The sequence below is a fragment of the Dryobates pubescens genome, chromosome 15 (genome assembly GCF_014839835.1).
Source record: "Dryobates pubescens isolate bDryPub1 chromosome 15, bDryPub1.pri, whole genome shotgun sequence".
Lineage (NCBI taxonomy): Eukaryota > Metazoa > Chordata > Aves > Piciformes > Picidae > Dryobates > Dryobates pubescens.
The window spans coordinates 13,667,367-13,681,969 of record NC_071626.1 but is presented as its reverse complement, the minus strand read 5'-3'; the positions used below and the strand labels follow the sequence as shown (position 1 = coordinate 13,681,969).

Below are 14,603 nucleotides of genomic sequence, written 5' to 3'. Positions count from 1 at the left end.
CAGGCTTCAGTCCTATTTTAAACAAGCAGTGTGCTATTAGTTTTTGTGTTTCTCTGCATGCAGGGAATGGGTGTCTCTAAATAAAAGAGGCAGAGTGATTGAGGAACTTTTTTCTTTTTTGAGGAATGTCTCCTAAAAAAATTGTTTGTGGAGCTCTCTTTTTTATTTTTTCTTCTTCTTATTTTCTCTTTCTTTTCTTATACTTTTTATTCATTTTCTTTGTCCTTCCCTGAGGAAGAAAGATAATAACATTTTCTATTTTCATTTAGCTTTCCAGATGATCTTTGTGTACTTTACCAGGCTGCAGCATAGAAAACAAAGCCCTGTTTATTGCCTAACAGCATATACGTGTTTTATGATTAATGTGATGTGTTTGTAATACATGGGACTGATAATAGATAGGGAGATCAAAGTCTTGTATGAATTGACAGCAGCACTATAAACAAGGTGAAAGGGTTGCAGGTGTTTCCCACACGGCTGCTGTACAAAAACATATGGCTCTTTGCCATGATGTGCTGCGTGCATGCTCCATCTTTTCCTACATGGCAAGGCTTTGCTCAGAGAGCACGGCTGTGGTTTCGGAACTTGGGGGATGCTGTTGGCAACAGATGACCATGCAGTGTTGCCAGAACGATCTTGGTGACACAAAAAGGATAATGCTAGCTTGGCACTTCAAATTAAAAGTAGTTGATTGATCTGCTATGTCAGCTGAGAACAAGGATTTGTGTTCCTGGGAGGCCCCTGAAAAACATTGGAAATGGAGGTGGTGCTTGGGTGTTGCAGGAGGGACTAAGCAGTTCGTTGTGGCTCTTATCTTACTGCTTCTATCACAGCTTGTAGTTGGACCTGGCAAGCATCTTTTACCTCTGTGGGGTAACTTTTGTAATCATGACCATTGAAGGCTGAACACTGAGACTCCTGGGCTGTCACATCTCTGGGATGCAAATGCAAACCCAGAGAAATCATTGCTGTTTGTTCTTGCAGGTAAAAGAAAAGACACATTTACTAAATGACTAAATATCTTGGGTGAAACCTGAACACAGGCAGAAGTCTCTGTCTTTTTCATTAATTACTGTTAGAGTGGTGCTTGTCTGTTCTTAGAAACCAAACTGCTGTAGCTGAATGCTTAGAGTGTTTTTAGCATCTTCAGTTATTAAAACACTCTGGATGCAAATCAGGTTCCTTTGCTCAATATACTATAATGTAACCACCCCCTGACATGCAAGCCCTTTGGTAAGCACACTGGAGGGTGACTTGCCTTTTCTGCAACTTCTGAAAGTAGATCTATGCCCTCCATTGAAATTTTTGCCTGGCACTCGTGGAGATGGTGCAGCACATAGGTACTTGCTTCTGTGCTGGCAACCTGCTGGGTTGATGGCTTGTCATCTGCCCTTTCCTGTGCTGGATGAAGCAACCACTATCCTCATGATGTTGATATACTGCTACCAGATCTTCCCTTTCTCGATTTCCAGTGGAGCTAAATCGTTCATCATTGGATGCCTAGGGAGGTGGTGGAGTCGCCGTCCCTGGAGGTGTTCAAGAGGAGATTGGACGTGGCACTTGGTGCCATGGTCTAGTCATGAGGTCTGTGGAGACAGATTGGACTCGATGATCCTTGGGGTCTCTTCCAGCCTTAGTTATACTGTGATACTGTGATACTGGTCTAAAAGCATGGATTTTTTTTGTTGTTGTTCTTCTCTATTTTGGAGGGCTATAGTTTAGACTGAAATTTAATACAAATGACACCAGCAGCATAACTTCAATAACTGAGGCCTCATCTACACAGAAAATTTATACTCCTGTGGGTCATGAAATTTATTTTTACCATTATGACAACAGACTGCCCATACAGACAGAGCAGCATCACCCTGAGAATGCTGTGCTACACTCATGCGTTCTTGTTTCTCTGCAGAAGTGTGCTACACAGTTCTGAGAATTTGTATTACAGCCTGAATGTCTCACATGAAAATATTTCAGAGGGTTGGGTCAAGCCATGTAGTGGTATCACTGTAGTTAAAGGTAGGACTTTTGTGTGTGGACAAGCCATGTGGAAAGATTAACCTAGGGAAAGTTAATAAAAAGTGCTGTCCTAAATTATTCATGAATCCATTTGTAATGCACTTGCCAGAGGCTTTTGTTTTTCTCAAACTCTTATTTATTAAAATCTGACAAGAATATCGGGTTTTGTTCAATAACAAATCTAAGTCTGTGTGAGGCTGGTGATATCCTCATGTAGTAATACAGAACCAAAATGAAGTTACATGGCAGGGGTGAATATGTTATTTACTCAGGAAGAATAGATTATTGTTCAAGAGGATTTTATCTTTCATTTGTCATTTTGGAACAAGTGAGCAAAACCCCATAAAATCAAATCTGCTTGGGAGGTGCCTTCTTTGTTTGTGGCTGAGGCCTCAATACTGCAAAGGACTTTGAATATGCTAAAACTCAGATAGGCATCTTTCTGGTGGCATTGCAGTTTCTGGACTTGTGTTAATTAAATGAAACAGCTCGGATGATTTTTTTTTTCATGCTGAGTTCTAGTCCTTTTTCCTCAATTTCAGGGGAGTATCATGGAAGTCATGCTCCTAACCTTGGATTTTAGCTTTCAAAGCATGTCCATAGACACCCTCTTAGATTAGAAATATTACGTACAGAGAGTAGGAGAATAGGAAAAAGCCAGGAAAAAAAAAGAGCTTTTGCTGTTTGGAATACAATAAAAATGGTAGTCTGTGTGTGCTTTACAGCAGTCATTCTTTAAATGCAGGCAGAATTTTGCTTAAAAATTAACTTAAGATGTGCTTTCAGTGTTTTCAAATGATTAATTTTAGGAGAATTTTTTCCTTCCTCTCTGCCCTTATTTAGAAGGAAAAGAAAAACAGGTGCCTATAGATAGAACGTTAAAGAACAGTAAATAGAAAAGAAAGTGCTTAGCTGTGGAAGCAGAACTGGGAGTCCAGGTGACTAGTCTGAAGGATGTTGAATAGATTTGTTTGCATAAGCTTGGCTTGTGAGTCACTTTCTCGTAAAAGCAGCTTGAGTAGGAGATGCTCCTGTTCCAGAGTTTAGTCTTGAATGCTTTCATGCACAAAGTGCACTGTGACACAAGGACCTCTGACCACGAGTACCATCCTGTTATTCCAGTGGACTGGAGCTGGAATCCTTCCCAAGTTTGAAATAAAGTAGAAGTGCCTCTCACAGGTGATTTTGCATGACGTGGTGCCTCTTGGTGGTCAGAATTAATCTGTCTGGGTAGACATAATCAGCCTTTGATTCAGATTTGGAATACAGTATTTGGGATTTGATCCCTGTGAAGAGCTGTGTGTTAGAGGACAATCAATCACTAACTATTAAATGAGACAAGAACTTGATAAATTTGGAGAGGGAAAGAGAAAAGTAACTTGTTAATGTGAGAGGTACCTGATCGTCCTAGGTAGGTTTGGGGCAGTGCAGGTCTTCACCTTGGGATCTTACTTTGCCTCTCTAATGCCAGAGAAATTGTACAAACTACACATGGAAAAGGCACATAGGGCATAATCCTCTTTTGCCCAAGAACATTTTCAAAGCATTCTTTAAAATGAGGCCTCACATCTCTCTTATGCACCTATTAAGATTCTGAAGAAAAGTTTTACCATTAACAGATAAACTACTTTGCTGTGGTTTAGCAAACTGGGAGAGGTGAAAAAGTACTTGTTTTTCTCATGGATCATAACCACCTGTATCTAAGGTTCAAGTGGAGCCTGTGGGTTGGATCTGGGGAGTAACAGTTCCTTCTGGAAACCCATCAGAGAAAAAAGATCTCTTCCTCCCTGATGAAAATTATTTTCTTCTTCTCTGATTTTTGTTTGCTATGAGTTTTGGGTGTCATAGAGGTCAAGGTGGACTGTGAAATTCTGCTTTGGAACCAAGATAGTTGTCTTGATTCATTTGCCCTCAGTGAAAGCAGTGCTGCTGCAGCTTCATTGCCATGGGAACCTCCAGCTACTAAATTTAATTCAGCCCAGGGTTTGCTTGTCTTTTCTGTTGCTGCAATGTAGACAGGTGATAAGCAATATATTGATACTAAGCTATATCATAACAAAATGATTTGGCATCAATATCACTACAGTATTGCAGCATCTGTGATATTGCTCTTGTGTTCTGCTCTGAGCTGCCTGGCCCTCCTGTGCCTGCCTTCAGCTTCCTCTTCCTCTCCCTTGGCAGAATAAAGACAGCACTGCCTGCATAGTCTTTCTAGTCCAGCAATCATCAAAGGTAGGAACTGCAGACAGCCTCTGCTTGCTGGTGGTTCTTCCTCCTCCTGCAAAAGCAGCCAAGCATGAAGCATCTGTGGGCTTTGGGGGAGAAGCTGCTGAAGAAGGGAACATGTCAAGGAGTTGTGGGATTGTGGTGGATCCTAGTACCTCTGTGGCATCTACAAGGATATGAAGTCCCTGAAGAATAGACCCTGGCTCCACAAAATCAGATTAAACTGGGGGCAGGGAGGTAGAGTCTTTATTTCCATTGGTCTTATGTAAGGTTCTGATTTAGACAGTTTGCGGTAATGCAGAGCCTAAGATGCACACAGTTCCAATGCTAATAGAAACAGTGGAAGTGTACCTGTACTGCAGCCACGCTGGGGGTACTTCTGGAAAGGCTTCTTGCAGGCAGGGCTTTCACAGAGAGACATTTCATGTGGGTAACTCAGAATAACTGATTTAATAGGTCTTTCATGATTTTTTGAGCAGATGCTTTCTCATGTGTTGTCCCTTTGTAGCTTGGTTTTACTGATACTACATCACTTTGTACAGAATTCATAGTGAATGTGCAGTGTGTAAACCTTTACATTAAGATGTTGGCTCAGTATTGATTCATCAGTGAGAAGGTTTAAGCTGTTTCCTTTAAATTCCAAGACCATGCATCTTAATTTAATAGTTGAGAGGTGTGGGGAAAGATACTGCTTTACCCAAGGGGATATTTTTTCTGTAATATTTGTTCATGCCAAGTATTTTCAAGGCAAAAGCAATATTTTAGGGAAGGAGACATTTCACTGGTGGTCATTATCTGCTAAAATGACTTCCTTTTTTCATCTGCAGATATTACATTGGTCGCCAGATGTTTGTGGTGGTCTCCACACCAGAGATGATCAAGCAAATTTTAGTGACAGACTTCAGTAATTTCACCAACAGAACTGTAAGTAGATGAAAAGGTTGGCTTCATGGCTGGAGTTAGTAGTACCATTAATCTGAGCTCAGACCAAAAGTACCTGCAAGGGGATTGGAAATGGAGAGGGGGAAAGTACAATATGGCTCAATGCGACTTAAGGTTGTGTCAACTCATATATATTGTGATTGTGACACTGGATGGATGCTGAAGAGAGAGGGTTTCAATATCCAGTTTTGCTACTGTCCTCTTGGAAGTTCTGGGAAAAGTGATTACTGGATCTCAGTCTGTAGCACGGGGACAGTATTACATGCTCTCTCCTACCCACTGTCCATTTTGTACTTTTAGACTTTCTAGGGCCAGAAGCAGGCTGCCTGGGACAGAGACATGCCTCCTGCAGCTAATACATGTTTCTCTGTCATACTTATCACTCTGAACATAATAAATAGCAAAGAATTAAGTTGGAGTTAGTAAGGACTTGCACATATGATTTTGTTACATGCTTGTATATTAAAAAGCTCTTTCTCACATACTGGCTAGAACAAATAATGAGGGAGAAATGACCAGAGGGATAGTAAAGATTTACAACAATTCCTCAACATTTTACAAGGAAATATTGTCACTGTGACTGCATGCTCCCTCAGTGCCATCCTGACCCCTTTGGATGCACAAACCTGTTGGAGTAAACTCACATGCATTCAGGGGGGTTGTTTGTGCCCTCAGAGAAAATTTAATCTCTGAGGAACTGTCTGTCTCTTTTGCCCCTCTCATCCTGTCTGCAACCAGACAGTCTGTTTGCAGACTGCTTGCTTCTTTTGGTACATGTGGTTCATCTTGTGACTACCTGTATCATATTTAATAACCACTTGTACCAGTCACCCTCCATTCTGAACGTAAGAATCCCAGTGTGCAAGCTTCTCAGGCTGAAGTTGTTGTGTGATAAGGACCTTTCCCCCATTTTCTCTATTTGAAGGAATCCTCACCTGTTCCCTTCTTCCAACCCGAGGAAGGAACACTATTTCTTCCTATCTGTAAGTTTCCCATGTTTTCTCATCTATATTTGATCGGAATAGAGTCTACCTACTACTCATAGCACTAGTTGTTGCCCAGATAACACCTCCCTGAAACTGGACAGCATTCCTTTGAGGATACATTCAGATATTTGCTCTGCTTTTAATATTAGCAGCCTCATCATCTGAAAATATCTGTCTGTGCATTGTCACCCTTCTTATTTGGCAAGTGTTTTCTTTCTCTCCAGATTTTTATGGTCACAGGTTTATCTTTTTCTTGTTGTGCATCCATCTGTCACGCTCTGTAACATTTCTGTTCTTGCAAATTCAGGTAGGTCAGGTCACAGTAACCAGTCTCTCTTTCCTTTCCTATTCATCAGGGATCTCCTAGGTATGGTTCTCTGTGTAGGTTGATATCTTGCCCTTATGACTTGACTGTCCCCTGAACGGTTTTTGCACAACATCCTGCTTTATGGACGAGGAAGTGAGACACAAGACCAAATGACATCCCAACCACTAACCAGAAAGCCTGTTGCAGATGGGAAAATTTAACTCCTACCTGTCTCTAATAAAATTAACAGTTTCACCTCTGTGCACTGTTGCATTTGAATCCAGTTCAAATTAATTTGCTTCATCTTACATGCTTTTATCTGCTAGTTCCAGGGTCTTCTCACACAGCTGCAATCTTTGAGCATTGTTATTTCATGCTTTCCACTTTGTTCCCTTTCTTCCAGTCATTGCTTTTCACTTACTGAAGATAAGCAGCCTTCTCTTTACAGATCCTTCCACCTTTAGCTTGAGGATCTTTTTTCCCTCTTGAATTTTGAGAAGGGAAGCTGCCTCTCCTCTGTAATTCACAATCAGCTCTCTCAATGAAGTTTTTGGCTATCCTCTACACTACAGATTCTCCATAAAAATAAATAATGCTGGCTGGTATGTAATGAAGGCCAGTAGAATTTATTCAGATGCAATTTTGGCTGTATGTGAATAATAATTGAAGGGTGGGAGCGAGAAAAGCATTCTCCAAGTAATAGAATTCTTTCTTCTCCTATTGACTGAATAAATGTCATTTTAAGACTTCTAATAGGGTTTCTTCTGGTTTATATATATATATATACTTTTTTTTTAAATTACTCAAACCCTAACTTTAGGTGAGAGTTTATATTTGGTAGAGAGAATTCAAAATACAGAATAGATCCCCCTACCATATTTTAAACATTCCTTCCCCATATCATCTACTAATAAGTGGTGATAGAATTGGCATTGGAATTAGTGCTGTTCAGAAACCTAGGCTGGTACCTTTCAGTCTAGACATACCACATACTTATTACTTCAAATCAAAGCCTGCTTTTTAATTTTATTTTATTTAATTTTTTTTTTTTTTTAGCTTAGAAGAGTTAGTCTTTAAGGGTGAAAAGGATGGGAAAGGGAGTGAGACTAGTGGGTTTGAACAGGCCTTGGGAAAGTCCACCACACTTCTCTCCTTCTGCCCACCAGGGCATTTCCAAAACCAAGATTTGTACTGTATCCCCCAGAGCTGAAATGTGAGTTATCTAACCCAGAATTCCAGAAAGGGGAATTATTCACCACACTGTAGCCATTGCTAAGCTGCTGGATGTGCAGGACTAATTCTAAAAGTTGAGTGTAGAAAAAGCTTATATTCCATGTTTGTTTTGCTACTTTTACTCTAATATATACATATTTTAATTGAAAGAGGCAATGGAAATGGAACTTGTGAAGGGTTGTAAGCAGTGGAGCTACTTCATAAATAAAAGTGGACTCTGAGCTTTTATTAAAGCTGTCTATAATGTGATGTCATGCTTCTGAGTGCTTGTAAGAAGGATCACCTTCATCTGGGACTGTGCACATGTTGGCTGCTTGCTGGGAAGTCATCAGCAGACCTTCATGGATTCAGAGTGGTTTTAATTTGCTGAGAAGACTCTTTTGGAATCATTTTGGGTCCTGTCTCCACACTCAGAGAAACCTAGACCACTTGTACACTTCTCACACATTGAATCTATCTGCTAACTCATTACATAGTCAAAGTAAATTTTGCATGTGATCAGAAACCAAAATCCTCTTTACTATAGGCAATTACGTTTCTCTTGGACATTATACATTTAGTGACTTTACTATGAATATCTTTGGGTTATTGCTGTAAAAAGCTTTTTAGATTCATTCCTATCTTCTGCTGTGTCAGAGTTACTAATCTGCAAGTCTTGCAACAGAAGTGTATGGTGACCACAGGTCCAACTTGCATTAAGGTTCACTTCCTTTTAGAACACACAGCCAAATCTCACATGCAGAGTTATTCCCCTGTAGGCATGGGGTGTATTTATTTTTACTGTATAATCACAGGCAATAATGACATTTGACTTTCCCACTTAATTTTGACTTGACTTAGGTGAGCATTGTAGTCATTTAAAAGCAAAATATGTCTGCTTCAATATACCTTCATACTTGAGGCGTATGAAGCCTTTTCCCTGTGTTTTTAATTATAGTTGAAGAAAAAAAGATGAAAATTAGCTTATAGACAGATGCCAAAAACATGGAATTGATTTCCATTTAGGTTAACCATAGAAACCTCAGCCAGCATTCTATGCAGGGCTGTGCTGCAGGAAATGATTTTTTTTTTCTTTTCTCACAACTATGGTAAGTCATCCCTTGAATAAAAGTTTTCTTTTAAGAGCACCAAGACCATTTTTAACTGCATTCCTGTGTTGAGTGAGATAGGTTTACGATGTTTGTTGCGTTCTGCCAGGCAGGATAATGATACATAATCTGTTTTCAAATTGTTTTTAATTTCTGCATTGAAAATTTGTTTTTGAATTAGTACTTGAGAATCATTAAAGTGTGCTTTTTAAAATGTAGGAGCAGAATGTTAAGATGGAGCAATGTGAAGAGAGGTATTACCTGCTACATAATTTAACCAAGTCAGAAGTTGTAGTTGATTAAAATGTGGATCCGTGAGCCCTAAGGCAATGTACTGGCTGGTCAAGGTTTGCCAGGCTGCTGGAGTCAGTGCTCTGCCAGCATTCATGTGGCTATCACAAGTGGAAACTTGTCGCTGATCCAGAACAAATTGTTATATCTGCATGCCAACCAGCTGGAGAAGGGTGATTTTTTTGAATATTAAAATCTACACTAAATTCAATAGCTGTAAGGAAACATGACCATGTTCTCATTGGGACCTTTCCTGTTACAGCGGAAAAAGTAAGAATGGATTAATAACAAATGCTAATGAAGTAGTAAAAGTAACAGAAATGTAGTGAGGGAGTTGATATAACATGGGGGTATAAATTCCTTGTATCCCTCCTGAAGGAAAAAGTGAGTTACCTCAGTTTTATTTTCTTTTTCTCGTCTATCCTTCCCCTTCTCCTTCTCTGAGTTCATCTGTGTAGGACAAGATTATTCTTTTCACACATAGAATTTTCCTGTTACAATAAGATATTTGGTTTATCTTTATTTTGTTAAATCTGTAAAGCTCAGGCCTACCTGTGCTATTAAACGAGTAAAATACAACCACCAAATAGGAAGGAGCATATTTTCTGTGTCTTGTTGAGCTGTGGTCCAAGACAGCTGCCATAACCCTGCATCAGCTGCTCTTTCTGGTCTCTTATGAGGGGATGCAGTACTGGCAAGAAAAGTCTTGGTGTGTATTGCTCTATTAAAAAAATCTATCCAAATTTGATACAAGATTCTCCCTGGAGGTCCCTTCCAATCTCAACCATCCTGTGGTCTGTGAATTTTGGGACAGGCCGTCAGCCAGCATGAATCAGACGACCATATGCATAGTGACCATACACATAGACGACCATAATGCATAGTGAGTATGCATTTCCAGAACAGCCTGGGGTGCACAGCTGGCTTCAAACAGCTCAGAGCAATGCCTCAGGAACTGACTCTGTGTATGTGTTCTTGGCCTTCTGCAAGTAAAGGGTCAGTGGGTATCTTCTGCAACATCTCACTTGATGCATCTTGCCTTGGTTTTTAGAGTACAGGCCTAGCCTGTGCAAAGCAGCCCCACTGACGTGCTGTCATTCAGTAAACAGTGGTAACTCAGTTGTGCATCCAAACACATAGTCTGTTCTAGTTTATGGACTGGGTTGTTGCTGTAGTCCTCTCTCACAAATATGAGTTTTGTTTTGAAAAAATCAACTCAAAACCACTCATTTGGAGACGTCATATAAAAACAGGGAATGATGAGTTGTGTACTGTTGTGAAAAGATGTGTCTACATGCTGTCCTGAGCCTGTACCCTTTGTTGTTTGGTTTAGAAATGTTTTTATTTTTCCCTCCAAATTAAATGTCCTAGAAGTATTTCCAGTTGTGTCAATGCCATCATCATCAGCCTTCCATGTGAATTTCTTAGTTTATTTCCAAAATGTTGCTGCAAAGTGTGATGAACTCATTTTGTAAACAGATGATGAATGTGCCGCTTTGGAGGCTCACCTTTGATGAGCACATGGTTTAGACCACTAGTGACACAGACTGTGACAGTAAGTCAATATTTGGAAAATTATTCAAACAAATGATAAAAAAAATAATAAAAAATATATTAAGAGGTCTTCATTTTCCTACCCTTTAAAATGACTGTTCAGGGGGATAGTTTTGTGCAACTGTGGTGTTCCAGTGTGTGCTACTAATCTGATTGCGATATTTAGTTTTAACAGCAAACTGGGCTTTGTGGTGGCAGAGGGCAGGAACATGCTTTAAATGTGTTCACTGACTCAGTCTTTTTAGATACCTGTTTTCATTACCCTATTCCTTGCTCGTTTCACCTTGGGTTTTGTTGTGTTCGCATAGGACGTGGAAGATGACCAGCATAACACTTAACAGCTCAAACATGTCACAGGATTAGTTACACCTGCATGTGTTGATATTTGCATGTATTTATGGATGCATACAGATGCACACATATTGATTTGGAGTCTTTCTGTGATCTGGGGAGATGATGAATCTCTAGTCCTCACTAGTGCTTTGTGGATATCAATTATGCCTTATGTTATTATGGAAGCTTCACAAAACCTGTCTTTCTGTACATACCATGGTGACATTTCAGTTTCTAATGCAGCCAAGCCAGCACACCTGATGGCAGGCCATGCCTTGAACATCTAGGTCTTTGTGATGCATATCTGTGAAGTTGTTTCCTCCCTCCCTTCCTGACTTCGTAGGACGAATTCAACCAAGCGTCAGTTCTGCCACATGTGCAACCAGGTTCAGTCTCACCAAGCTGAGAATATTTAGTTCTTCCAAAAATCACTCTGTGAGTTATGAGGGTAAGTGAAAAGGTATCCAAGCAGTGAATTTATTAAGATTTACTTTTTTGCCTAGAAGTTTTCTACAGCTGCTAGCTCATAGTCATTCTGAAGTCTTGGCTGGTGCAGCGTCATTGTGGAAAGGGATTTACACTAGCAGGGAATGCGTTTGACTGTATAGCAGTTAATTGTTTAATATTGCCTTTTTTTGACTGCATATTTGTGGGTGCTGCTGTACAGTCATGTGAGCCCAGATGCCTGAGAGGTGTTCCAGTGACAGTCTCTGCCAGGGAACCAAGAAAGAGCTCTTATCTTTGTTTTGACCTCATGGTTCTCACTGGGCTCTGCTGGAGCACAGCCTAGGAGCTCCTGAGCTTAACAACCATAATGATGTATCTGCTTTCCTTCCCCAGTGTGCCTCCATGCCATCTGGACGCACTAGGATACCTTTCTAGCTTGGTCAATGTGGATGATGTAACTACTTTTACTTCTTTACCTGTTAAAATAGCTTTTTAAATATATCTTTTTTAAGAGAGCTTGCTGGTTAATGTATTTCTGAACAATTAAATCCGGGTTTGTTTGAATTTTTTCAAGTAGCCGTGAATATGCTTGCAACAGGCACTTTAAAATTAAAATAATAAATATTGAGAGGGTCATTTCTTTCAGACTATGTATGTCTTTTTAAGCATGTGCAGCAAATTTTCCCTTATTCCCCATATCCTGCAGCTAATAGCACAAAACTAACGTCAAGTGATCACTGGTATTCTGTAAAATTAATCAGACTTTGGCTTTGGTTAGCCTTTAAGAAAACTTGACATATTAGTGGATGGTGTTCTGTGAACCACATGGTCCTCTGGATCCCAGTGAGATGTAGTCTGGTTTTGCAATTAGGGCTCTAGGTTGGGATTTAGGAGCTCTGAGCTCCGGTTTTGGCTTTGCTACAGAATTCCTGTGTTCGCAAGGGCAAATCATTTAGGAAGTGCTTTGTCACCTTAAAAAACATAAAGGAGTATGTTGGGAATTTCCAGCTGAACATTATCATTAGTAAATGATAGTGCTTCAGAACTGATGGCAAAGGTTGGGATTTGGTTTATCTGTTAGTTCAAATAGTTGTGGTGGGAGCATTTGTTAGTCTGTTCGTTCTTAAAAGAAGCTTTTGAAATGTAGAGGCAAAAGTTTTATTGAAAAGCATTTCCCCTACCCCAGTTCAAGGAATTTTCTATTTTTAAAAAGTAAATATTGTAAAGTATTTTAAAAGACCCTGGAGTAGTAAAGTTAATATCAGCAGAGTTAATTGAATCTATTTTGAGGATTGTTTTCGCATAAGTTTGTAATTTTCATTTGTAATTCCAATTTAGAACAGGAAACAAAGTGAAATCTCTGTCCTGCAGGATGAGAAAGGTCATTTGTACCTACTTTGAACAACTGTCATGTGCCTCTACTGACTGCTAAAAAGGTGTTAGCATTTACCTACTTCTGTGCACATTCTTATGTCTCATTTATTTCAGTGGGCTGTGAGCATGTATTTACCTAAGTATTTTAATTAATGGTCTGTCCACATTGGGAATGTTCCTTTAAATAGGAACCTTTACTTTTCTGTACCTCACGTGGTCTCCCACATTTGATAAAGGTGAATTTCTGAAGGTTTAGGAAGGTATCAAGAACAACAGTTTGGAGTGACACAGTACAGCTTACAAGCAGGCAATTTAAATACACTGACTATAATTAAGTCAAATTAGTTTAAGGGTAATCTGTTTGACTGACCTGGAAAAAGCCTCTGTTAAAGAGGTGAACCTCACCACTCATTTTATTGTCTTTGAGCAGTTGCTTAGATGGTTTGTTGTTTGAGGAAGGTTTGCTGTGTTGTGGCTGGAGGGGGGTCTCCTGCAAGAGGTCAGCATGTGCCCAGCAATGGTGGTCAGACCATAGATAGACTTGGAGAAAGCCACACTTCATGTGAGGCTGCTGATTCAACTGGCTAACATATTGTTGTCCAGGTAGGTCATGTGAATTTGTTTGTTTAAGATTAATGAATCTCTAATTGAGTAAGCAAACACTAATATTTGTAACATATCCAGGTAAGATAACAAATAAAACAGTCTGATCCCTCCTGTAGGAAGGGCTAGCGGTGATGGTGGGCAACAGATGGGTTGCACACAGATGGGATACAAGAATAAAAATTTTCTCTTTTCCAGACATGGGTTGCCTCTTTTTGGATGCTATAGGTCATAAAGGGTCTAAGGGCAATGAGGCTGGTGAGAGGCTTTGAGCACAAGCCCTATGAGGAGAGGCTGAGGGAGCTGGGATTGTTTAGCCTGGAGAAGAGGAGGCTCAGGGGTGACCTCATTGCCCTCTACAACTACCTGTAGGGTGGTTGTAGCCAGGAAGGGGTTGGTCTCTTCTCCCAGGCAACCAGCACCAGAACAAGGTGACACAGTCTCAAGCTGCGCCAGGGGAAGTTTAAGCTCAAGGTGAGGAGAAAGTTCTTCACCGAGAGAGTCATTAGTCATTGGAATGGGCTGCCCGGGGAGGTGGTGGAGTCACCATCCCTCGAGGTCTTCAAGAGGAGATTGGACGTGGTACTTGGTGCCATGGTCTAGTCATGAGGTCTGTGGTGAGAGGTTGGACTCGATGATCCTCGAGGTCTCTTCCAACCTTGGCGATACTGTGATACTGTGATAAACCTTGACAGTGCAAAAGCCATTCAATTGATCATAAGGAGGTTAGAAGGCTTAAAAACAAGTTTCCTTTTCTTTTGCCCCCTGTCAAGACATGATACGATAGAGTCACTAGGTTGAGACCACAGCTGGTATTGAGCTGCATAGTCGTCTTATGTTTGACTGGATTTATTATGAAGGGAACTGCTTTACAGCATGGATCTGAGTGTTTGAATCTGTCCCTGAGTCTTTCTCTGGTTTATTAATGGGCTGCAGTGCTGCCATCACCATGGTATCCTGTTACCTGTTCCCCTGTGAAGACTGTAAAACCGCATGTTGATGAAATTTACATTTTTATTCTCCACTCTCCATGCCTGTACATATAAAACTGGTTTACAAAACCGTGAGGGAACACAAACACAAGGACAATCCGGTATCAAGGAATTACTAGGGTTGCTGCATTTTATTGTTCATTTTTAATGCTCTTCCTCTATGCTATTATACTGCAACCATCATAGGTTCAATACCTGCTCCTAGGTA

General features: G+C 40.2%; 1 protein-coding gene across 1 annotated transcript in view; it reads left to right on the top strand.

The window, feature by feature from the left end:
• Positions 1 to 14,603, top strand: part of TBXAS1 (thromboxane A synthase 1) — a 246,909-nt gene that overhangs the window by 116,474 nt on the left and 115,832 nt on the right. Inside the window, exon 5 of the mRNA XM_054167849.1 lies at positions 5,073 to 5,169. Within this exon, the coding sequence (XP_054023824.1) occupies positions 5,073 to 5,169 (97 nt within the window). The remainder of the gene's footprint in view (positions 1 to 5,072; positions 5,170 to 14,603) is intronic.